This window comes from Bufo bufo, chromosome 10 (genome assembly GCF_905171765.1).
Source record: "Bufo bufo chromosome 10, aBufBuf1.1, whole genome shotgun sequence".
Lineage (NCBI taxonomy): Eukaryota > Metazoa > Chordata > Amphibia > Anura > Bufonidae > Bufo > Bufo bufo.
The window spans coordinates 141,404,662-141,431,589 of record NC_053398.1 but is presented as its reverse complement, the minus strand read 5'-3'; the positions used below and the strand labels follow the sequence as shown (position 1 = coordinate 141,431,589).

The 26,928-nt window shown below is 46.5% G+C and overlaps 1 protein-coding gene across 2 annotated transcripts in view; it reads left to right on the top strand.

Annotated features, from left to right (window-relative positions):
* The first annotated feature begins 950 nt into the window (after nucleotides 1–950).
* The window catches only part of PLCG2 (phospholipase C gamma 2), a 126,946-nt gene continuing 100,968 nt past the window's right edge, over nucleotides 951–26,928 (top strand). The window contains exons 1-2 of one of the 2 annotated variants that reach the window (XM_040410531.1): nucleotides 951–1,199; nucleotides 15,271–15,512. In XM_040410531.1, coding sequence (XP_040266465.1) covers nucleotides 15,314–15,512 — 199 coding nt within the window. In that variant the 5' untranslated portion in view covers nucleotides 951–1,199; nucleotides 15,271–15,313. The remainder of the gene's footprint in view (nucleotides 1,200–15,270; nucleotides 15,513–26,928) is intronic. The other variant, XM_040410530.1, reaches the window with a different exon arrangement.

Sequence of the window (26,928 nt, the reverse complement as noted above, 5' to 3'; positions counted from 1 at the left end):
GCTGTCCGATTTTTTCCAGGACCCATTGAAAATGAATGGGTCCAGATCTGGTCCAGATCTGTTCCGCAAAAAACGGAACAGATCAGGAAAGAAAAAACGGACGTGTGAATGGACCCTAAAGGGTATATCCAGGAATTCATGTGGATGGGCCGAGTACTTTAAGCCTTGCTCTAGGGAATGGTCCAAACCCACTGGAACCACCCACTTCTGGGTTACATTTTACACACTTACATTTTTGGCACAGGACAACCTGATTTTGTCAGGATTGCCTCGGAAATTTAGGAACAACTCCTGTAAATTAGAGACAGTTGGTAGGCCATCAAAGTGTGAGCGGTGGGGATGTGGCGCCATAGGACAACTGCCATCAGTAGAATGATGGAGAACTGAGTCTGTCCGCAATGCACGGGCCCCGACCGCGTGCCCACCTTCTGCGGACACGGACCCACTCACTTGAATGGGGTCCACAATCCGCATCCGACGGTGCATGCACTGCTTTTTTGCGGTGCGGAGGCACGGACAGAAAGCCCACGGAAGCGCTCTGTAGAGCTCCCGCACCGCACCATCCGGTTTGCGGACCCTTTCACGTGCCTGTGTCTGCGGCCGTGTGCATGAGCCCCTGGTAATGGAGGCAGATTTATGAAAAACAATCACAGCGCAGCTTTCGTTTTCCAAGAACAGAATACAAAAATGAAATCTGCGCTGTGATTGGTTGCCAGGTTTTCTTGCGGACAGTTTCATGATTCTGCCCCAATGAAGTTGGAGAAGGCAGCAGATTTACCTGCAGTCCTATGTAAACAGATTACGATGCCGTGACAAGTGGAGGATGACACACTTGGCTCACTCACACCATGCTTAATAGAGAGGGCTCGCTCGGACACCTTGCGACACTGTCCCTTTAAGAGCTCATTCCGTATTCAGTCGTTGTGTCACGGCCCACATGTGTATATAGATAAAACAGGAAGGACTCTGTTCTGTCAGGCTGGAGGAGCGCCGCTCTGAAACTTCCTTGTACTGCACACAACTCTGCCGGCAGAGAGGAACTTTTCTGTCTTGAACTTTTCCATTTAAGTTTCTCTGCCTTTTGATTCTCTCTCTGCGCTGCGGGCAATGTGACGGAAGAAAGGAGAGATCCGACAACCGAGGAGGAGGCGACAGAGATGACAGTTGTCAGGACGGACACCTGCACCGACAGCACCCAAGTAAGTAACCACTCCGGTCACCCCCAAAGCAAACTGCAGCTAGGACAATCTACATGCGGCAAGTGGTCCTGCACCATACACTATGGGAGCAAAACATGTTTAACCAATGTCACCGCCGTTACAGCTTCCATATATTCGTCAAATCTGCGGAGCGAAATGACAGCAGGGGCGTATAACTGCACGAACCGGGCTCGCTGACAACCCCAATGCACCCATATAGGCTGTTATGTACAAGTGCAAAGTTGTCAGCCACCTCTGCTAGAAATCTGAAAGGTAACGCTGCCTAAGGGCTCATGCACACGACCGTATGGCTTTAATTTCAGTGTTTTGCGGTCCGTTTTTCATGGATCCGTTGTGTTTCTGTTTCCATTCCGTTTTTCCATATGGCATATACAGTGATTACATAGAAAAAAATGGGCATAACATTTTCAATAGATAGTTCCACAAAAACTGAACATATACGGAAGACATACGGATGTGTTCCTTTTATTTTTTTTGCGGACCCATTGACTTGAATGGAGCCACGGAACGTGGTTTGCGGGCAATAATAGGACATGTTCTTTATTTTAACGGAACGGAAAATGGAAATACGGAAATGGAATGCATGCGGAGTATATTCAGTTTTTTTGCGGAACCATTGAAATGATTGGTTCCGTAGACGGAACGCAAAAAAACGTTCGTGTGAACGAGCCCTAATTATGAGGGGATAGATCCCTCTCTCTAGGAAAGTTGTAACATCAGCCATATTGACTATAAAAAACAAAAAAACAGCGCAGCGTTTTTGATCGGACCCAACTGGATTGTATTTTTGTATTTCTGAGGTAAATGCTAATCGTGTAGTTTTACAGAACGGGTTATTACATTTGAGCAAAGGTTATCGTCGTGTCGCGGCCCGAAGATAAAACACGGCGTCTAAAGGGTTTCCCTGCGTTTTTTTTTTACTGTTACATTATTATTTTAAGGCTCTGTTCACATCTGCGTCTGTTGCAGATTCTGCCATGTTCGATGGGAAAAATGGCAGCGATGGTGTCCATCAGCGCCAAGGATACACGGGACATACGCCATCTCTGACCCCCTCTCGCCCGGATGTGGCGGGCTGTGCTACATTGTTTCCGTAGCTCCCATACAAGTGAATAGGAATTAAGGTGCGGCATGGCGCGCTATGGTTTTTACGCATCTCACATTTTGGTCTTGACCCCCACATCCAGGTGGGAGGAGGTCGGTGGAGACATCCTTACAGGGAAATACCCCCTTAAAAAAGTTGGGGGAATACCTATCTTTTAACAGACGCCCGCAGCCCGAGTCCGGTTCATACTTGCCCGCTTTCCGCCACTCCGGTACGGCGCGCTTGGAGGTAAGTATGTATCTTTCAATAGTGGAGTCAGGCTGCAGGCACCGATTAAAAGGGGTTGTCTCATCGCAGACAATGGGGACATATCGCTAGGATGTGCCCCCATTGTCTTATAGGTGCGGGTCCCACACCTACATTGGGAACGGAGCCCCGCAAGGTGGTGGCTGGAAGGCTCCGGTCACCACAAAGCGCGCTCCCCATAGAAGTCAATGGGAGCCCACCGCGCATGACCAGCCACCGCTCGTCTATTGTTGGTGGCCCCATAGAAAATGAACGCAGGGCGGCTGCGCATGCGCAGTGCGCCCTCCAACACTTTCAGGGCTCCGTTCTCGATATAGGTGGGGGTCCCAGCGGTGGGACCGGCACCTATAAGACAATGGAGGCAAATGCTAGCGTTATGCCCCCTTTGTCTGTGATGAGACAACCCCTTTAAAGGTTATGCATCTTTTTGCATGCCACCATTTCTCGACCTTTCAGGTATAGGTTGTTTTTGAGCGGTGCTGCCAGCTTTTACGCTTTCTTCTTCAGGTTATCCCAGACTATCCTGTTCAATGTGTCATCACATCACAATGTCAAGCACATACGACTAGGGGCTCATGAACGCGACCATGATCGGCCTGGGAAACGCGGTCCGGATCTCCCGGGCTGACCGTAGCTTCCCTGCCCCGACCGTTTTACGATAGAGTCAGTTCATCCTATCTGAGGGATTCGGTGCAGGAGATCCGTGACCAGATATGAACTGACTGCACCATAAGTGACCATGATACAGTCAGTCCAGGGGAGCCAAGGTCAGCCCGGGAGATCCGGACAACACATGGACCGTGTTTCCCGGGCCGATCACGGTTGCGTGCATCCAAAAATACATTCTACGACTGTGTCCACATACTGGATATACGTCAGCCCTGAATTTATAGGTTTTAGGTTGAGGTCCAGCCACATTTTTAATGCAGATGGTGAGAAGCCGTGGGCAGCCACATATTTCGTGGCCGGAGTGGGAAGTATGGGGAGTGATTACTTCTCCGGGTACTAAACAAAAATTGCCATGCATTGCTCTTTATACCAAAAGTTATATAGGTGGTTAAAACAGTTTCTGGTACTTGCAGTCCTGGATTGGTATCTTAGAAGCCTATAGGGAAAAAAAAGTCCAAAAATTACTATAGGCAAAAAAAAATGCACCAAACTAACACAGGAAGCAGGTATTCTGCAAACACCGTATCATCGCCCAATGCAAAAACTTTTACCGCTCCTGACTATGAAGAGCAGGTTCTCTTTTTGCAGGTCTGCCTCAAGACGTAGGCCCCCTGTGCCGAATGGGAAATCCGGCCCTGGGTACTTCACAATCTTCTGGTCTTACACAATTTCTGTTTCTCTTAAATAGTAAAGCCATCTTCTGCTTCTTGTAAGATGCCCCGATCGGCTCCAACATGATCTCGTGATAGTGACACCTGTCATGGGGTCTGATACATTAGGCGGCACGTCAACAGCCCGTTCGGGAAAGATGGCAAAGACTTTGAAAAGGGCCAAATTGTGACGGCTAGACAACTAGGTCAGAGCGTCTCCCAAGTGGAAGGTCTTCTGGGAAGGGGGGGGGTTACCGGTAAGCAGTGGTTGGTACCTGCCAAAAGCGGTCCAAGAAAGATCTGGTGAAATGGCAACACGGTTATAGGGGCCCGAGGCTCATGAAGCTGGTGTGGAGCGAATGCCTACTGGCTATTGGTGGATATCTTAGGAAGGTTTCTCACTGCATTGTAGCTTGCCACATATGTAGCTGCTGATAGAAGGAGAAGAAGGTGACGTTAGGGAGGCTCATCCCCGTCGCGGCCTCCTATTGGCTGCCCCCCCACTCCCCCAGACGCCGGATATTTTTATCCGCGCAACAGGGAGATGCAGCGGCAACTGTGCAGGGATCAGGATCGACGCGGGTGCCGGGGAGCGAGGCAAGTACAACCTCTGTGAGGGGCCTGGGCATATTGGGGGGCTTTATAGAACTTGATTAACCCTTTTAAAGCTGACAACTCCTGGAGTCCTCCCCTGTCCCCCTGAGAATAAGACAACCCCACTTCTCTGATCAAAGCAGAACCAGGTAGCGGCTTGTCCCATGACTGCTGCAGCCAATCACAGCCCTCTGCGGTCACAGTGGCTTTAACTGTGCAGCATTGCTGTGGCATAGCGTTCTAGCGCTGAGGTCCATGATTGGCTGCAGCAGTGACAGGACCAAGCCCCTTCCTGGTACCGCAGGGTACTGCAGACAGGAACGGAGGAGCAAGACCGCAGACAAGTGAGTGGGGCTTTTTATGTTCAGGAGGACAGAAGTGGACCCCAGGAGTTGTCGGCTCGAAGGCCAGAAAACTCCTCTAAGCTGGAGTCATTGGCACCAGCTGGGTTCCTATGTTCTACAGCTAATAAGCAGTAAGCATTGCAGAGAGGCTGCGGTTCAGAAAGTAAAGTGCGCCACACTTGTCCTCAGGTTGTGTCCGGTATTGCAGCTCAGCTCTATTCACTTCAGTGAAGCGGAGCTTCAACACCAGCCACAATCCATGCCCAAGTGTGGTTGAAGGCGGCCATGTTTTTCTAATCCCGTACATCCCCTTTAAAACACACTAAGGGCTTATTCAGACAAACGTAAGGTCTCAGTGCCCGTATTGTGTACCGCAAAAAGGCAGGTCCTCAATATACGGTTAATCGTTTGCCGATCGTGGACCCATTCAAGTCAAATGGGTCCGCACCGCGATACGGGATTCACAGGGCCACAGCACGAGCACGGCGACCATACAGCGTGGTGTGAATGAGCCTTAACTCTTTAGTGCTGCTAGTGTGCAATGCTGACCCCGTTATCGTGAGCGTCATGGTTTTGTGGTGAGCCATGACACATGATGCCGTGTATTAATGCTTATCAGGGAGGAAGAAAAAGCGTGCATTGCATCAAAATGCTCTGCCTCAGGGTACAGACTAGAGAGCGTGTCACTGGCTGGAGGACAGGAGGTTGCTGGATGGCACGGCTGCTGCAGAACCTCTTAGGAGGCCCAGCAATGGAGGAACGGTGAGACTCTAGGAGGTTCTGGCACTCTGTACACTAACATGTCAGTGCAAGCAGGCTGAAGAAGAAAGGAAAGCTTTCTCTGGCGTGAGACCAAATATATCTCAATGGAAGATAAAGGTCCGTGAAACTTCGCACAGAATATATTCACGTATCAGGAAGGCGACGCTCAGCGAGGATCTCCAACCACAGTCACAAAACCACCAGTTAAAATAGGGCGATGAGTCAGCGTCACTCTGTCTTTTTAGCTATCAGTCAATATGGCGTCACTCAGCTTTCCCAAACAGCTGATGGGCGGGGGTCCTGGGTGTCGGACCCCCACCGATCAGATGCTGATGGCCTATCCAGGAGGACTCGTCATCAGTATAAAACTCCTGGGTAAACCCCTTTAAGAGCGTGATAACAGTATCAGGGTGGATTCACACATAGCTTTTTCAGTACTTTTTTTATTTTTACATGGAGGCGGAGCTTTACTGTGAAGGGCGCCCACCCCCCTTCTCTGAGTGACAGCTGTAATGGTCTCCTGGTTGGATGCTACAGCTGTCAATCAGAGTGAGGAGGAGAAGCTTTGAAGGAGCTCAATCCACAGCGAAGCTCCGCCCGTTGGGGCATGTGCAGGAGCAGAATCTAGCAGAATAAAACTTCACGTTTACACTACTCCTGATAGAAACTCCACAAAAAGGGTATGATTGTCCTGTTCTACCCGAACCCTACCCGGCACTTCCAGCATGGTCAAAACTGCCGACATGCTCCCATAAGGGTGCGGGTTCACAAACAGAATTTTGAGTTTCCGCACCAAATCTAAATCTGCACGTGTTACTTGTGGATTTTTTTTAGTGATTTGATGCAGTTTTGCCCCGATCTCACCCTCAGCATTGACATGCTGCAGATTTCAGAATCCGCACGGCAATTTCTGCATGGAAAGAAAAAAAACGTCTACATGAGATTTGTCTAATCTCATTCCATTTGCTGGCAATGTGCTGCGCTGCGCATAGATCCGCTCGTAATCCGCGATGTGTGCAGGTAACCGTAAAAAGGGTTGTCTCATCTCAGACAATGGGGGCATATTGCTAGGATATGCCCCCATTCTCTTATAGGTGCGCGTCCCACCGCTGGGACCCGCACCTATCTCATAAACGGAGCCCCGCAATGTGGTGACTGGAGGACTCCGGTCCGGCCACCACCGAGCGCTCTCCCTATAGAAGTGAATGGGAGCGCACAGCGCATGACCGGCCACCGCTCTCATTCACATCTATGGGCCCGACAGCTAGCGCTCGGCTATTTTCGGTGGCCCCATAGAAATGAATGGAGGGCGGTTGCGCATGCCCTCCACCACGGAGGAGCTGTAATTACATCTGCTCGCCGCTGCATTGTCGCCAGTGAGCAGTGACGGGCAGGGGTGTCGGGAGTCGGGCCCCCACTGATCTATCCTGAGGTCATCAATATTGCAAACTGGATAACCCCTTCTGAGGGTCCTCATATATCTTAGATAATTGTCGGCACAACCTTCCAGTTCCATTAAATGGAGCTAAGCCACTGGAGGACACCTGCCTCGGCTTCGTATGGACACCCCGCCAAGAAGGGACATGACCTTTCTTGGCCTGGTCGCGACTTTAAACCACCGGCCCGCGAACTGTAGTGCTGCCTCCTATTGAAAAGAATGGTAGGCAGACCCCACGCGCCCCCGCTGGTGAAGCTGTGGTGTGGTGCCCGCGCCAAAATACTGCTGTGTGAACAGGCCTTTACAAGTAGGAATTGTCCAAATCGAAGAACCCTACGTTGTCCCAGTGTAATGACTTGTATGTCCGTTTGACTTAGTGTACGAAGTAACACGGATACAGGACTTTGGAGATCCAAATTTGGTTAAGAGGTCGCAGGAGTCCCCCCCCCCCCCACACTAGTCTTGCTCATGAGCCAGTGTGCATGCAGAAGTTATGTAGATATATAGACCACATATATCATTTTCTACCCCAAATCTACTCAAAAGGGCCATGTCTCCATGTGTTTTTACGCTGTTGTGTATTATGGTGTGTTCAAATATTGCAGTTATAGCCCGTTTTTTTGCTATGAGTTTGTGAGAATTTTGGCCAAAAGACCAGAACACGTGAACGAAGCTTCGGTATCAGGGTTAATAATCAGTCAAGATCCGAAGGAGTTCATTCTTCCCCCTGAGATTGGCAGCCGGTAGAAACAGGCGCCAGCTGCAGCTGCACAGCAATGGACCTGACAATACGGTCATTACTCAGCTTCCTCTTTTTGTTATAATGTGTGTGCACTTGTTATACTGACATTAAAAGGCGAACCCTGAGGTTTCTAGATGCCGATTTACACATTAAATGTATGAGAACAGTGAGAAGGAAATCCTCTGCATGAATGACGCTGCCGGTGCAATGTGTGCGCAGCGCAGCGCAAACTGTATCCATGTAATATACCAGAAGATGAATACAGGCAGGTTGTATCCATGAGATATACCGGAAGATGAATACAGGCAGGTTGTATCCATGTGATATACCGGAAGATGAATACAGGCAGGTTGTATCCATGAGATATACCGGAAGATGAATACAGGCAGGTTGTATCCATGTAATATACCAGAAGATGAATACAGGCAGGTTGTATCCATGTAATATACCAGAAGATGAATACAGGCAGGTTGTATCCATGTGATATACCAGAAGATGAATACAGGCAGGTTGTATCCATGAGATATACCAGAAGATGAATACAGGCAGGTTGTATCCATGAGATATACCGGAAGATGAATACAGGCAGGTTGTATCCATGTGATATACCGGAAGATGAATACAGGCAGGTTGTATCCATGTGATATACCAGAAGATGAATACAGGCAGGTTGTATCCATGTAATATACCAGAAGATGAATACAGGCAGGTTGTATCCATGTGATATACCAGAAGATGAATACAGGCAGGTTGTATCCATGTAATATACCAGAAGATGAATACAGGCAGGTTGTATCCATGTGATATACCAGAAGATGAATACAGGCAGGTTGTATCCATGTAATATACCAGAAGATGAATACAGGCAGGTTGTATCCATGTGATATACCGGAAGATGAATACAGGCAGGTTGTATCCATGTGATATACCGGAAGATGAATACAGGCAGGTTGTATACATGTAATATACCAGAAGATGAATACAGACAGGTTGTATCCATGTGATATACCGGAAGATGAATACAGGCAGGTTGTATACATGTGATATACCAGAAGATGAATACAGACAGGTCGTATCCAAGCGATATACCGGAAGATGAATACAGGCAGGTTGTATCCATGTGATATACCAGAAGGTGAATACAGGCAGGTTGTATCCATGTGATATACCGGAAGATGAATACAGGCAGGTTGTATCCATGTGATATACCAGAAGATGAATACAGGCAGGTTGTATACATGTAATATACCAGAAGATGAATACAGACAGGTTGTATCCAAGCGATATACCAGAAGATGAATACAGGCAGGTTGTATACATGTGATACAACAGAAGATGAATACAGGCAGGTTGTATCCATGAGATATACCAGAAGATGAATACAGACAGGTCGTATCCATGTAATATACCGGAAGATGAATACAGGCAGGTTGTATCCATGAGATATACCAGAAGATGAATGCAGGCAGGTTGTATCCATGTGATATACCGGAAGATGAATACAGGCAGGTTGTATCCATGTGATATACCAGAAGATGAATACAGGCAGGTTGTATCCATGAGATATACCAGAAGATGAATACAGGCAGGTTGTATCCATGTGATATACCGGAAGATGAATACAGGCAGGTTGTATACATGTGATACAACAGAAGATGAATACAGGCAGGTTGTATCCATGAGATATACCGGAAGATGAATACAGGCAGGTTGTATCCATGTGATATACCGGAAGATGAATACAGGCAGGTTGTATCCATGTGATATACCGGAAGATGAATACAGGCAGGTTGTATCCATGTGATATACCGGAAGATGAATACAGGCAGGTTGTATCCATGTGATATACCAGAAGATGAATACAGACAGGTCGTATCCAAGCGATATACCAGAAGATGAATACAGACAGGTCGTATCCATGTAATATACCAGAAGATGAATACAGACAGGTCGTATCCATGTGATATACCGGAAGATGAATACAGGCAGGTTGTATCCATGTGATATACCAGAAGATGAATACAGACAGGTCGTATCCAAGCGATATACCAGAAGATGAATACAGACAGGTCGTATCCATGTAATATACCAGAAGATGAATACAGACAGGTCGTATCCATGTAATATACCAGAAGATGAATACAGACAGGTCGTATCCATGTGATATACCGGAAGATGAATACAGACAGGTCGTATCCAAGCGATATACCAGAAGATGAATACAGGCAGGTTGTATCCATGTGATATACCATGTAAGGGAAGGCTCTCTCTCAGGGGGTCGCAATCACAGACTTCTCCTCTGACAACGGGGTTCAAGTCCAAATGGTGCATTATTTTGGCATGTCAGCACCAGCACACATAAACATCAAACATCAAAATAAACACCTGCCCATCTGGGCACTACCTAATACATATACCGTCTCTACCTGTAGAGCACAGTTCACAAACAGGGCATCAGGTTCAAGAACAGGGCATCAAGATTTATTACTACTAGTCAGTATGGGGTTCATTTACTAATATTGGCATTTTATGCTAGTCTAAGGACACTTTCACACTTGCGTTAAAGTTTTCCGGTATTGAGTTCCGTCCTAGGGGCTCAATATCGGGGAAAATGGATCAGTTTTATCCTAATGCATTCTGAATGGAGAGCAATCCGTTCAGTATGCATCAGGATGTCTTCAGTTCAGTCCCTCTAACGGTATTTGGCGGTATTTTCTCCGTCCAAAATTCCGGAACACTTGCCGGATCCGGCATTATTTTCCATTAAAATGCTTTAATGCCGGATCAGGCACCAAGTGTTCCGGCAAAACGGATACGGTTTAAAGATTCAAAAACAAGCACCAGCACCTCTTTCACACGGTCAGTATTTGGTCAGTATTTTTGCATCAGTATTTGTAAGCCAAAAACAGGAGTGGGTCCAAAACACAGAAGAGACACAAATATTTCTATTATACCTTTTTTTCTGTAGGTTCCACTACTGACCAAATACTGACCATGTGAACCAGGCCTTACTCTTGTTTCCAGGCGTAAATGTTAGTAAATTGGCCGTGGCCAAAGTCCTGTCCCCCAACACGCCGCCGTCCCTCCCAACTGCCAAACACAGTGTAAAACCGGTCGTGCGACTAAATACTGTGGCACAGCTGGTTAAAAAAAAAATGGACTCGCTTCTCTCGGCTTGCTCTATTCTTCATCTGATTGAAAAAAGGGCTTTGACTATTTTTATGAAAAAAATTGTCGCAAGTCCCTTAAGAAATGACCCCATGGAGACTTATAGCCCTACAATGGCAAGGGATATGATGTAGCACTCTGCTATATAATAGCATGCGACCCAGAAATGCTGCAGGATTCTTGCCCCCTGTACATTAAATGCGCGAGTTCCTGACCCTAGGAGCTTACAATCCATCGAGGATTACCCTTTACATTAGTAGCTATGTAGTTCCCATTTCTACTTGTGTCATGTAAAGTCCATTTGATCATGGGGAAGGGAGGTTGTGTGAAGCTTGCTGCACCAGGAAGGAAGTGGATGCAGTAGTGCAGAACGCCAGGGCCTGGGGGGGGGGGGAATCAAGTAAAATCGCACGGGCAAAAAAAAGCAGAAGCAACGACGAGGAAGTAGTTCAGAGCTTTCTCCATCATCATGTGTCATGTAACATAGGAGCCAGAGCTCATCTGTCAAACAGCTGAGGAATGGTGGGTAAGTAAATGTAACACGTATGTAACTTGTAGCTTTTTTAACCAATGCGCCAGCTCTGTCTGCAGATTGTTTAACCAATGCGCCAGCTCTGTCTGCAGGTTTTTTAACCACTGTACCAGCTCTGTCTACAGATTGTTTAACCAATGCGCCAGCTCTGTCTGCAGGTTTTTTAACCACTGTACCAGCTCTGTCTACAGATTGTTTAACCACTGCGCCAGCTTTGTCTGCAGATTCTTTAACCACTGTACCTGCTCTGTATGCAGGTTTTTTAACCACTGTACTAGCTCTGTCTGCAGGTTTTTTAACCACTGTACCTGCTCTGTATGCAGGTTTTTTAACCACTGTACCTGCTCTGTCTGCAGATTCTTTAACCACTGTACTAGCTCTGTCTGCAGGTTGTTTAACCACTGTACCTGCTCTGTCTGCAGGTTGTTTAACCACTGTACCAGCTCTGTCTGCAGGTTGTTTAACCACTGTACTAGCTCTGTCTGCAGGTTGTTTAACCACTGTACCTGCTCTGTCTGCAGGTTGTTTAACCACTGTGCCAGCTTTGTCTGCAGGTTGTTTAACCACTGTACCTGCTCTGTCTGCAGGTTGTTTAACCACTGTGCCAGCTTTGTCTGCAGGTTGTTTAACCACTGTGCCAGCTTTGTCTGCAGGTTGTTTAACCACTGTACCTGCTCTGTCTGCAGGTTGTTTAACCACTGTACCTGCTCTGTCTGCAGGTTGTTTAACCACTGTACCAGCTCTGTCTGCAGGTTGTTTAACCACTGTGCCAGCTCTGTCTGCAGGTTGTTTAACCACTGTACCTGCTCTGTCTGCAGCTTTTTTAACCACTGTACCAGCTCTGTCTGCACTACTCCTAGCTATTCTGCTGTTGTAGAACTACATATCTCAGCAAAGTGGGGGTCCACACCATGGCCGTCTATGACGTAAATCTGTTAATATGGACCCTTCCCCCCCCCCCCCCAAAAGGCTTTATCAGTTTTTATGTAACTAACAATCATGTACAGGATAATTCACTGCAACTTTCTAACAGTACTGGTGTATCAATTTTCACCACTTCCAGATCTCTGCTTACTGTCAGCAAATGGAAAATTGTTTATATCTGGAGGAGGTAAAAGTTACCATTATGAAGGTCAGTTACAGTTGTATCCAGTGTAGTCACCATGGGCACCACTATGGTTTGCAACAATGTGTCAGTGCAGGTAGACTGAACTATTTCACTTGGATAAAAAAAAATATATCACATAAATCTTATGTCTGAGGCCTAAAGGAGAAGTGTTCTGGTTATTACAAGCTTTCTACTTGTGCCATCATGTCCTACAGGGTATGTACACCAGACGGTGCCAAGCCTGACTGACCCAACCTTTGCCCCCGTGGGCACGACTTTAGCTCACACATCTCCTGTGCTGAGGCAAAGTGTGAACAGGGTCCTGGTTTTTAGCATCATCTTCTTTACTGTGCAGCGGAGCGTAATATTATATCAGGAATGTGTAGAGAGACGTCAGTCACGGATGTGACACAACTGAAATATTAGTTATGATCATTGTCATTTCTTACAGATAACCTAATAATCACGCTGTGTTATCCTCCGCCCGGGGAGAACCCACTCCCTGTTATTAGACCATAGTGATACCTAGAGAAACACATGGGATTTCACGCTGCATCTTCATCAAAACATCAAATGATATGTCTATTTATCCATCTGTCTACTACCTATCTATCTACTGTCTATCAAGTTATCATCTATCTAATTATCTATCCAATATCTGTATCTACATCTCTAATATTTATCTATCTGCCATCCTACATATCTGGGGATCCAGTCGAACGCTACACAGGTGTAAGAATCAGGGTATTAGCCTCCGTCCTCCTATCTCAAGGGGTTCAATCCTCCTCTGACACCGAGTTGTCGCCCCTGAGGAAGCCAGAGAGCGAAACCCGGGTTGGGCAGGAGTTCGAATTGATTTTATTATGCCTGTTATCTACCATTGTTTGTGAGTAGAATAAAACCTACTAAGAGGGTACTTCACTATATGCCGGTCATTTAATCCTACAGAGCAGGTGTCAGAGGAGGATTGAACCCCTTGAGATAGGAGGACGGAGGCTAATACCCTGATTCTTACACCTGTGTAGCGTTCGACTGGATCCCAAGCAGCGCGGTTTCAAATCCTTTTACTGCATGACTTTCGAGTGTGAATACCCACCACACTACATTGGAACCAGCAGCGCAAGTAATTGTCCGTGTTCTGGGACTCAGGACTGACATTTCTGTTTCTCTTTCATCCTACATATCTATCTATCTAGTGCAGGGATGCTCAACCAGCGGCTCTCCAACTATTGCAAAACGACAACTCCCAGCATGCCCTAATAGCTGTAGGCTGTCCATGCATGCTGGGAGTTGTAGTTTTGCAACAGCTGGAGGGCCGCAGGTTCGGCATCCCTGATCTATGGTATCTATCTATCTACGGTATCTATCTATCTATCTATCTATATCAGGGATCAGCAACCTTCAGCACTCCAGCTGCTGTGAAACTACAACTCCCAGCATGCAAACTTACTCGGCTGTTCTTGTAACTCCCTCAGAAGTAAGTGAAAGGAGGATTCTAGGAGTTATAGTTTTAGAACAGGTGGAGTGCTGAAGGTTGCTGATCCCTGATCTATAGTATATATGTCTATCTAATATCTATCTATTTAGGGTTCGCTCTCTCTCAGGGGGTCGCAATCACAGACTTCTCCTCTGACAACGCGGTTCAAGTCCATAAGGTGCTTTATTTTGGCACTTCAGCACCAGCTCACACATAAACATCGAAAATAAACACCTGCCCGTCTGGGCTCTACCTAATACACGGGTTGTCTCTACCTCACCTATAGAGTGCCGTTCAGACATGGGATTAGGTCCGGCTTCCTCAGCCATATACGGTCCAGCAGCCTCCAGGCTGTGACCACACCAGCACCCTTGGGGGAAGATGGTCCAGAAGTCCTCCAGACTCTGACCGCGCGACAATCTTTCCATAGGCGTCACTGGGCCCCCCAAAATTCAGGCTTTACAAAGCCTCGTGGCCCCTCAGCCCTCCTGGCTGAGACCACACAGAGCCTCTCAGGCTTCCTCAGCCTTTCTCCCTCCAAGTCATACACAGAGGGTTGTTTTATCCCTCCTTGATTACAGCAGCAGGCCTCACCTGCGATCACCTCCTGCAAAAGACAATACATGTAGTGGAAGGGTGTGGACTGGCAGATCCCACTACCAAACCTATTCCCCAGTCCACATGGAATCCAGCCCAGAACAACATCTAGACAAAACTGTCTCAGCAAACTACACCTTGCTGAAACCACTGCAGCTTTCTAGATTTCAGTTATCTCACCCAGCTGAGGTATCTGGATGGGATGTGCACTCCTCCCAGCACTTATACTGTACACATCACCACACTATCTATCTATCTTCATTAGGAGTGGTGTACTTATGTCTGGCACTACAGTTTGGTCCATTGAGGTGAACAGGGCTGAGCTGCAGTACCAGACACAGCTGGACCCACATTGATGGTCTATCCTAAGCAGGTCATACATGTAGATTTCCAGTAAACCCCCAAATGAATGTGTATTCTGTGCGGGCTTCACGTCATCATGCTGTCATAGTTCACAAGCCGTCACAGCAAACACCATGGCCGATAAGCAGCACCATGTCCACACGATGACACTAAGGTTACTAATTTCACATATTATCAGACGTGGCCCCCTTTATACTGTATCCATACATTTCTACAGGAGAATCTAATTTCTCTTGTTTTCTATCCCTTCCGCAGTATATCTGAGAGGCCTGAGGTGAACGTGGAGTGTGTGATTAATATGGCGCGGCAGAAAAGCTCCGATTACTGGGTTCTCCCGGAGTATGAGAAGAGCCAGATAAAGAGGACTCTTGAACTGGGCACGGTAATGACTGTATTTAACTACAAGAAGTCTCAGCCTGAGCGAAGGACCATCCAGGTCATAATGGAAACCTTCCAGGTGGCCTGGAGCAAGACTGCTGATAAACTTGAAGGATTCTGTGAGTATTATTGACTTTCTTGTAGATGTGAGGGTGGAGAAGCCATCAGAAGAGGCTCACATACTGTACGTCATTAACATAGATCTGTTCAAATAACACCATGAGATGTCATTCACTAAGGGGTAAGATCACAACTTAGTCGTATATGTATTCAACCAAGATGGAGGAGACTTGGGTGTCCAAGTCATGTCTGCAGGGTCCCCAATGTCTTTCCAGTAGGGTTAAAACATGGTCATGATTCTCCTTGGTCTTCCTCTTCCCATACACCCAATTAATGATCCTATTTGTAGACATTGTCTATAGCAGTGGTTCCCAACCTGTAGACTGGGAGCAACATGTGGTTCTCTGTCCTCCCTGCACGTGGATCCTCAGAGATTGGAAGTTGTACATACTATTTTGCACTTGTGGCATCAGGGAGGTCATAGCCTGGGGCGGACCGGCCATAGACCCTACAGTGGAATTTCCCAGTGGGCAGATGTCCATAGGGTGGCCGGAGCCCTCTTGATGGTTGCCGGCTGGGTACAGCAGGATATGATGCTCTCAGCTTTAATTAATGCTTGGAGCACCAGGTACTTATGCACCTGGCATGTGGCGGAAAGGCGCCCTCCTGAATTTTACTGTTTCGCCATCCTCAGGACAGTGATACAGTTGAATACTGCAGCAGGGGTGACAGTATTTAGTGCTGCACTGTGGTATTTGGTTCTACTGGGGTGATATTTTACGCTGCACTAAGGTATTGCTGGCCCCTGACTTCTGTCAATTTGGACTCTCCTACAACATGGGGCCACAAGATCTATAATGCCCCCCATATGCCCGGGCCTCTCACAGAGTTTGTACTTACCTCGCTCCCCGGCAACTGCACCGCTTCTCATACCAGTGTGGCCGCCGCTGCATCTCCCCATCGCGCAGCTGAAAACATCAACCGTGAGGAAAGGAGGGGGGGGGGGTGCAGCCAATAGCAGGCCACGACAGGAACAAGCTGCCCTAGGGTGATGCAAGGGAGGCTTGTTCCCATCACACCCTGCGATTGGTTACCCCCCCCCCCCGAATGTTTTCATCCGAGTGACGGGGAGATGCATCGACGGCCGTGCCGGTATGAGAAGCGACGCGGGTGCCGGGAAGCAAGGTAAGTACAACCTCTGTGAGGGGCCCAGGCATATGGGGGGCATTATAGACCTTTAAGTTCTCAGTCCGCCCCTGGTCATAGCATTACTGGGAATTGGTACCATGGTCTATTCCAGGGATGCACAACCTATGGCCTGCGCTGCTCTTCTGTGCGGCCCCCCCAGCCACCTGGTCACAGACATGTCAAAAATAGCTTTTTCTATATTCGCGGTGCAAAAAAATTTATACAAATTAAAAAGTGATTTATATGTACTCCCAAAATGCAATTTTGTCTGCATAAACCTAGGTGTTTATGACCTCTTTATTAGGTGTTTATGACCTCTTTATTACATGACCGGCACAAAGTGAAAGTAAAAAGGACGATTCACACAGCTAGAAAAACAGTTAACCCTTTGTGACAGAATGGCTCAATATTCTTAATAAAGACCAATTGAAAAAATGAATTTTAGCCCAAAATGAGTATAATGCAACCATAAAAAAAAAAAAAAATGCCCCAAAAGGTGTCCATAGCCTTTAAATGCTACATAGAGATGTATAGAGAGGCAGATGCTAGATAGACTTGTGGTTTGTGAAAGCATCAATGATTCCCTCGACTGTGTTACTGTCTTGTTGACTTATTTGATCACTTTGTTAATACGTCAGCGTTGTCCATTTGTGCTACACTTGAAGACCACGACTGACACTTCATTCTTATCTGAAGCCCATCAGGCTTTGCTCTTTGCCGGGCTGCCGATCACTCAGGATGTACGTTGATAGTTTAACTGCTTGGAGGATTGTAAGAAGGAGAACCTGGTCCATTGTATCTGGAAGATAAATATTCTATTTGATTTCAAACACAGAGAAGGTTTTCATTGTAATCCAAAAAAAAAAAAAAAAAAGAAACCTCCTCTTGATGCCGACCACAAATCACGAGCTGCCCAATCTCTTGAATTTGCAGCAAGAATACAATTTCACCGCTGTGCAAGAGGTCAGGGCTTTAAATTGCTTTTCCCTATCTCACATGAAAGAACTAAGCATTTTCATTTATTGATGAGATGATGGCTGAGCTGAGACAAGTTACTTAAATCCAATGACCCCTGACTCCCAGTTCGAAAAGATCCAGTCGTCTACATTCAATAAGGACAAAACCCTGGTTGCTTGTTTTTTTCCTTAATGATAAACTGTCTCTTAAAGCGGCAGTTGCACTTAGCAGCTACAAAAATGCCTTTATTGATGACAAGGTCAGGCCCACCATAGAGGCGTCCCCATAAGGGGCGCTGTAACGTCTCTTAACGGAGATGTGGATCTCAAAGCTTCCTGGGCTGGAGTGTGGAGTCTAAGAAACGTCCCAGTTCTTCACTCTTAAAATTCACAATCTTGGACTTATTTAGTACTGCAGATTACAAGTCCAGATCACTATTTTGTAAATTTCTACTGCCTCCTGTTCCCCTGCTGTCAGCATTTTAAGCTGCACTGAAATGCATTGTCAGGACTGCTGTGCACACGCCCAGGAGTCCTCTCCATTACGTTAGCACAGCAGTCCTGACAATGTATCTCAGCACATATTTGAGTGCAGGCGGTGGGAAGTATTTAAATAAAAGATGGCCGTCTGGACTCTGCAGGTGCAGCATGTATTACTGCAGATAATAGTTTAGAATCAAGGTGACAGAAGCCCTTTAATCCTTGCAAGGGGTCATGGACTTTTTCAAGGTCCTGCTCCCCAGATTAGTTACCAGTTGGTGGTAGTGTAGCCGTAGCATAGTCAGGATCTGAGCCAAGGGTCATCATCAGTACAGCAATGAGGATGTGTCAGGTCTGGGGATGAGATAGGAACCAAGGGCCAGTGCAGGGAGTAGAAAAACAGGTACCAGGCAAACGACTGGAAGGGAGAGGCAAGACTGGTATCCAGGAACAAGGCTTAGGTCAGGGTCAATCAGGAGTCGGGATCGGCATCACAAGGAACGACAGCCAGGAGAGGGAATGTGTTAGCAGTTAGCAGGCAAGACAGGACAGATAGATTCCACTTTAAATAGGCTGCCAGTTCTGATGCCAGTGGTGGGCCTCTGCTGACCACTGCTGATGGCAACCGATGGAGAAGAGAAGAGCTGTCCAGATCTAGTTGGACTATGGCAGAAGACAAGAGCAGAAAAAAGCATCCAGTTGCCTAGCTGGCCATTAGCTTGAGACGCTTGTCGGGAAAAGTTGACCAATAGATTCAGCTTACAAAGGCCCTAGACCCCTTTCCTATGGGCTAAGTGAACCTGCATGCTGGTTCCCCTCTCCACAATCAAAGATACAAGTGGTTTGGAAACTCCCAGAAGGTCTGGTGACAAACTTTGTGCTTTCCTGAGGCAAGTAAGACTGGGTTCACATCAGTACTGTGAACTCTGATAGTCTGTTCTGATGGAGGAACAGAGTTCACTGTATCTGGCATAGCACCGACGGATGCTCATTTACTGTAATAGGATCCAGCAGTAATACAGCCACTTTTTTGGCATATATGCAACAAAAAATGTTGCGTGTAGTAACACAAAGGGAAGCGGGGCACACTAATGGTATAAAGGAGTGCAATACTAAGAGTCCATACAAACAATCATATAATAACATTTTGCGGTCAAGTATAGGACATGTTCTATCTTTTGTGGAATGGACACATGGATGATCCGCGTGCTTTCCGAATCAGCATGTCTGTTCTGCAAAAGACGGAACATGTCCTATACTTGGCCAAAAAATGCGGTTCATGGACCCATTGATGTTAATGGGTCTGCAAAAAAATAAATAAAAAGTTTTAAAAACACAGACGTCACCTATATTTTGCGAATTCACGTTTTGCGGACTGCAAAATAAATAGGTTTCCAAAAAAATCCCAGCAGCCGTGTATCCACTTAATCAGTATTGTTTGCTTTATCATAGGATATATCCAAAGTAAACTTGGACGCGTTTCGGAGCTATAGCCTTTATCAACAAGTATGTACACTGAACCAAAATATAAACGCAACACTTTGCTCCCATTTTGTATGAGCTGAACTCAAAGATCTGAAACATCTTCTACAGACACAAAAGACCCATTACTCTCAAATATTGTTCACAAATCTGTCTAGATCGGTGTTAGTGAGCGCTTCTCCTTTGCCGAGATAATCCGTCCCACCTCACAGGTGTGGCATTTCAAGGTGCTGATTAGACAGCATGAATATTGCACAGGTGTGCCTTAGACTGCCCACAATAAAAGGCCACTCTGAAATGTGCACAGTTTTTCCTTACTGGGAGATGGGGGGGGGGGGGGGTCAGAAAACCAGTCAGTATCTGGTGTGGCCACCATTTGCCTCACGCAGTGCAACACATCTCCGTCGCATAGAGTTGATCAGGTTGTTGATTGTGGCCTGTGGAATGTTGGTCCACTCCTCTTCAATAGCTGTGCGAGGTTCCGTTCAAGATATAGATGTGGGACCCGCACCTATAAGAAGATGGGGGCATATCCTAGGCCCTATTACGATTGCGGACCCCTTATCAGGAATATGAACGCTGGTTCTACAGGACTTTGTTTTCTGTCTTGCATAACGGGACCCAGACGGATCTGTTATGCTTTCCCACAGACTTCTATTAGGACGGAAAGCAAATGGAATGCCTTTTAAAGGCTTCCGTTTTGCATTCCGTCATAATACAAGTCTATAGGCAGAAGAATGGATCTGTCCTTCCTTTTTACGGATTCTGTTATTTTCCGTTATAACCATGTGTGACGGACTGAACCGTCACTGGGGCTGCTGGAGAAGCCTGAGGGCCAGCCTCCTTCCTACGGACTATGGACCCAGAACTATGGAGACCCCCTCAGACCTTTTGGGGTTACAAGGAACTATGAACCCTGATTTATGTGTGGAATTTATATGCCACATATTTCCTATTGCCCATTAAAGGTGCATGGTGTGGCTCCATCAACACAAAAAGGGTTAACTCTGCACTGAGACTCCCACTGAGTGTGTTAGTGATGGGAATAAGTAGCTGATTATAGGAGCAGCCGACTCCTAGATGAGTAGATCACCATATGATACACTCAGGAGATAATCCCATCACATGTGTCTCCTCTCTCCCTATTCATTGAACATTGAACATGTTGTTCATGGTTGATTGCGTTATGTTGTTAGACTTCTTGAACTGTATATATACTGAGTTGATCTTCAATAAAGAGAGTTCCTATTTTACCCTTCATAATGTTGAGGCTGGTGTTTGGGTAACTGATCGACACTGGGGATTGCTATACGCTGAAGATTTGCTATACTCCCCTGGCTATAACTACTAGCTCTTGTAAGAGCTGTTCCTGCTCTCTGGATTTAGGAGAGGTTCACCCACTGGAAGCGGAAGCCCAGTCTTGGGTCCAGCGTGGGTGGAGGACGGTGAGACCCCAACCAAGCGGTTCCTGTTCCTGGTTCCTGTGGTGGTTTTGGTGTAGAGTGGAGTGCTTGGAGTCCTCGGGAAGCACTAGGAGCATCCATCAACGGAGGTACCCGGTCGGAAAGCCATAACGGAATCCCTAACGCTAGTGTGAACCCACCCTTAACCTATCACTGAGCAAAAACGCCTAAAAATGTACTTTTATTTATATGCAGATATACCCTTAACCTGCACAAAAATATAAAAGAAGTCTTCTGCTGAATAGGAATACTCACTACATCAGAACTTACTATGAGGTTTTTCTGACACAGTTTAGCATTCAACTTTATAGCTGCGTGGATAAGGTCCTTGCCTCTAATGTACAAGGGGTTGGGAGTTCAAATCCCAGCAGAAACTTTTCAGAAATAGATACTAAATTACATTTAAATACACTGACTCAAGCATCGCGCTCAAGCATAGCAATGCTCGAGCCGAACTAGTGTTCAGCCGAGCATGCTCGCCCAACACTAGTAAAAATGTATATATGATGTATGGGATGTATAGACTAGTAGGATACCAGATCAGCTTTTCTGGTGGTTACAATGTTGAACATTAGGGCAAGAATATTTTTCATTTTTATTTGTGGCACATTAGTTGACTTCCAAATTGTGGCTTTTCCCTACGATGAATTAGGATTATCTTCCAAATATTATTGCGCATGTAAATATGTCTGTTGTACAATTTGCTTGGTAATAAGAAAAATCAAGGGGAAAAATGTTCAGTTGCCACATTAATGGGGGTATTCCCATCTGAGACAATGGGGGTATATTGCAAGGATATGCCCCCATTGTCTGATAGCTGTGGGTCCCCACTGCTGGGACCCACACCCATATTGAGAATAGAGCCTCGAAAGTGGTGGTGAGCGCACTGCACATTTTCTATTGGGCCATTTCCGTTGGGCCCATAGAAGTGAATGGGAGCGTGGCCGGTCATGAGCGGTTTGCTCCCATTCACTTCTATTGGAAGAGTGCTTGGTGGTGGCCGGACCGGAGTCCTGCAGCCACCACCTTGCGGGGCTCCGTTCCCGATATCGATATGCCCCCATTGTCTCAGCTGAGACAACCCCTTTAATGCCAGCTTGTGCTGTAAATGGTGGAATGTTTGGTGTGTTATTTGATGGGGCAATACACACAAAAGATCCTAACTATAGGGCCTCATGCACACAAAACCACAGATCCGCTAAATACTTACACCTTCTGTGTGCAATCCGCATTTTTCTCACTCCTAATTCGAGAAATTACTATGGACGATCAAGAATAGGACCTTTTGTATAATTTGCGGAATGGACATGCAGATGCGGACAGAAAGCAGATGACATCCGTCTGCTGTCCGTTTTTGTTGTGGACCATGAGCACGGTTCAAAAAATGTGGATATCACACAGATGGAAGATACAGTCGTGTACACGAGGCCTAAGTAACAGGAACAAAACTTTTTTCTATGAAAGAAGAAATCCATGCAGATACTATTAGGCTCTCAAAAGACCTCTATGTACTGTATAATTTTTTTTTTATGTACACAGACACAAAAGACATATAGACGGGTTATATAATGTACGCAAAAGACCGCTATACGGTAACGATACTGAACGGTATTTTATGAAAGAAAATACCTGTGTCGCACACAAAAGACTTTACTGTTACTAAAAGTAACCCTTTTTCTGAAAAAAAGTAAAGGTCTGTGCACACAAACATAAAGATGTCTATGCGGTTACATGAGGTAAGCAAAAGACCGCTATACACTAATAATACTAAAGAATATTACTCTTCTTTTCTTCTTTTCAGACATATAAGTGTGAATATTGCACACACAATAGTAACTATAGAAACTAAGAACTATAACTATTTTTTTATTATTACTTTTTTTGTTTATGAAAAAATGTGTGCGCGTTTGTATATTTTACACACAAAAGATCGCCTTTAGACATGATTTTAGCAGAGAGAGAGACTCCCTCCCCCTGGCTTTTTCTAAACTTCTTTTATTTAGACTTTTTTTTCCACTTTGGATCACTATGACAGGCTGTCACAGTAATCAGAAGCCCAGAAACCACTTTGATTGGTCTCCGGGGTCTTCACTGTGACCGCAGCTGTCTAGTAACTGCGAGGTCGCAACGATCTGCAGTGCCACTGGGATTCTGGCAGATTGTTAAGTGAACCGCCTCTTTTATATGGTGGGTAACAGTTAACTGTCCACTCAGAGGTGGACCGGCCATAGACCCTACAGGGAAATTTCCCGGTGGGCCAATGCCCAGTGGCCCACCCAAGTCCTCCTATCTGCCAGTCGTTGGGTACATAATGAGCTCTCAGCAGTAATTAACGCTGTGAGAATCAGGTACTCATGGATCTGGCCAGTGACCAACTGCTGTGGCCCTCTTCTCACCTCCTAAGCCCCCTGCTCCATAGACAACTGGAGGAGGAGGACAGAAGATGGTAGCTATTGATGGCCACCACAGAGAAACAACTTTTGGGGCAATATACTGTGTGCACTTTCATATTTGGTTCTGCTGGGATGGTATTTTACACCATGGTATTGTTGGCCCCGACTTCTTGTGTTGCCCCACCTTCTGTTAAGTTGGACCTGCTTACAACATGGGGCCACTTTTAGTAGTTTTTTTTCCAGGGGCACTTTTAGTTCTTAGTCCACCCCTGTGTCTACCTCACCGACTTTATATGTCGCTAAGTAAACACCCTAATGTACGCATATGGGTACAATAATTATGTACCTTGCATGTATGTCTAAAAACGGCCGTCCAGTTTAGAAAACCCATTTTCATACACAATATTTGGGAATTCTGCGTTAATATAGGGCGGTCCTCTGTTCAGGATCATCATCTCTTGGCTAAAGTGGAGAGCCCCTGTCTCTGGAGGACCTCTCCTGTCATGTGTTACACAAACAACCCACTGATTCTAGGTAATTCCTCCTTTTCTCCTGTGGTGGCGCTGCAGGGAAACTGAACAGTTACTTCACCACAGAGAACAGCTGATCACTGGCAATCCCAGCAGAGGGATCAGCTTATTGTCAGAACCTTCCCTCCGCTCCACGCCCCTTCCCATGTGGTCTCATATGTGTCTCCGTGTATAAACGGCTTTGTTTGGCCGATCTATGTCCTATTTTTAAATGATTAGGTCATTACATGTGCAATGTGCAAAGGTCTTAAGTGCAGAGGTCAGCTTCACAATTGATCCGATTGCCAGCTTTTTCTTAAAGGGGAAATCCATTATAAAAAAATATTCTTAAATGTTATTTGCAGGTAACAGTTCTTACCCCTGACATGTCTCTTCTAGTAAATCCACATGAAATAAGAATTCTGAAGCATCTATTCTCATACCTTGTGCCGTTCCTCTGTTATTACTGGAAGTTATAAGAGAATACTGTATGCTCCTTAATTGTTAGGTATTGAATTTATCTGTTAAATCCATAGCGCTGCCGCTCCGGTATCCCCCGCCAGCCATAGTTTACTGTACTGTGATGTCACCTAAACACACATGACTCAAGCAGCCAATCAATGGCCTCAGCGGTCTCGTTCTCTGAGACCAGTGATTGCCCAGTCACATGTCTTGAGGTGACATCACACTGATGCCATTTGATATGCAGTGGAATTGCCGACTTGAAATGTGACAACCATATTTCTGAGCCAGATACATGCTTAGAGCAGTTGTCACTTCCTTTTCCCCCCAAGATAGGTGACAAGGAGCACAGGAGGAAGGTCCCCCCAGGGTAAAGAATATGAAATTAAAGAGGCATTCCCATCTGGACATTTGATGGCCTATTGATAGAGTATGCCATAAATGTCCAAAATACGCAGGTCTCACCTCTAGGAGCCACTACTTTCTAAAAAACGGGCCCTAATGTGAATGGAGAGCAAACCACGCATACAGCGGCGTACATAGAGAAGGGCCCCATAGCAAGGATCAAACCAGGCCCCCGCACAGGACAGAAGGGTTACTTCCTAGACCCTTTTCAATGACCCTTGGGCCCTTTTTCCACTGCCTCATTCGCTAAAAGTTGTTCCTTTAGAGCAGGGATGCCCAACCTGGGGCTCTCCAGCTGTTGAAAAACTACAACTCCCAGCATGCCCAGACAGCCTACAGCAAGGCATGGTGGGAGTTGTAGTTTTACAACAGGTGGAGGGCCGCAGGTTGAGCATCCCTGCTTTAGAGGGTAGAGTCCTGACCAAGTTTTGACCCCCAGTAGAAGAGGGGATGATCCCAACTAAGAGTGGGCCCCCTCTTGCAGCCGCATGGTCTGCCGCTATGGTAATTACGCCCCTGTGCGCATACAAGGTTTTCTCTATTATCTGCCATGAGACTTCCAGGGTCAATTTTGGAAGCTTGTGCCTAAGGATACTGCGTTAAAGGGGTTGTCCAGGTTCAGAGCTGAACCCGGACATATCCCACATTTTCATCCAGGCAGCCCCCCTGATGTTAGAGTTGGAGGCTCCGATGCCCTCCCATGCCCTGCGCTGGATCACAAGCTTTTTGTTTATATTTTTACACCGCTAGACAGAGGCTTCTGCCTAGCAGTGTTCCCGGTGACATCACCGGCTCTGATGGGTGGGCTTTAGCGCTGCCCCAGCCATTTTACAGGCTAGGGCAGCGCTAAAGCCCGCCCATTAGTGTCGGTGATGTCAAAAGGGTCACTTCTGGGCGGAAACCTCCGCCTAGCTTTACCCATGGAGAGCCCGGTATGTCACCGAGCAATCTATTAGGGGGCTGCCTGGGTGAAAACAGGGATATGTCCGGATTCATCCTTTAAAGGGGTTGTTGCATCTGGACATTTATTGCATATTCATAAGCCAATCCATAAATGTCTAATAGGAACTGGGACCCGCGTCGATCTCCAAAACAGGGCCCCTATGTGAATGGAGAGCAAGCAGTCACTATTTTTGGAAGTCCCATAGCAGTGAATGGAGAAGACGCCGCACAGGCTCGTCGTGCTCTTCATTCACGGGGGAGCCCGATCTTGTGAGCCCTGCGTCTATCGGACATTTATGTCATTTCCTATAAATATGTCGTAAATGTCCAGATGGAACTGCCCCCTAACACACCACCCTGAGGCATAATGGGGGTCATTTACTATACTGAAATACGTCTAAATTAGGCGTATGTCAGGCGCAGATGGCGGCACAACAGTTAGTTGCACCGCTATTTGCGACTTCGCCTCGCTCACGCCAGATCTAAAATTGTGGGCGGGGAAGGCTGTCCCATCCATCATCTTCTACGCCTGGTCTACATGTAAGACAGCAAGGAAGCTAGGAAGCCGTTGGATGTGCCGAAGTTATGGAGAGGCTGGTGCCTCTTCATAACGTCCGTGGATTCACCGCCAGCCCAGGCCCTTTATTAAGAGCGGCGGTCTTAATAAATGCCCCCCATAGTAAATAATTAAGTATGTGGATTAAGTGAAACCTATTCTTTCGATGTCTTCAGGAAGGTTTCGCCCTTTAATCCCCCTCTATCCACAAAGGACGTCAGCGGTGGATCTTGGTCCGCCATCGCCTCTGACGGCTCGGGCGAAACCCTGAATGTGAATAACAAGTAGTGATCGGGTGATAAGATTTTAGATATAAAAAAAAGCAACAAAAAACGTACGGAATGGCGAACTAAATGAATATTGATTCCGACCACGGACGTCTTCCCGGCGAGGAGAGGGAACATTGCTTCTGCGGAGTAGTGTTCAGTAGTTCTGTGGGTTATCATCCCGGTGACACTGTGTGACAAGGAACTCAAGGTTTCCATATGCAAATAGCCTTCCCGGCACCAACACAACCTCATAAAATTGCCGATTCTTCTTTTTACAGGCAACACAAAGAGCCCAGGAATATATAATGCTGCAGACAGTGTTCTGTGCACAGAAATTATGACCTTTCCAGTTCCGTTTATATTCCTGGGG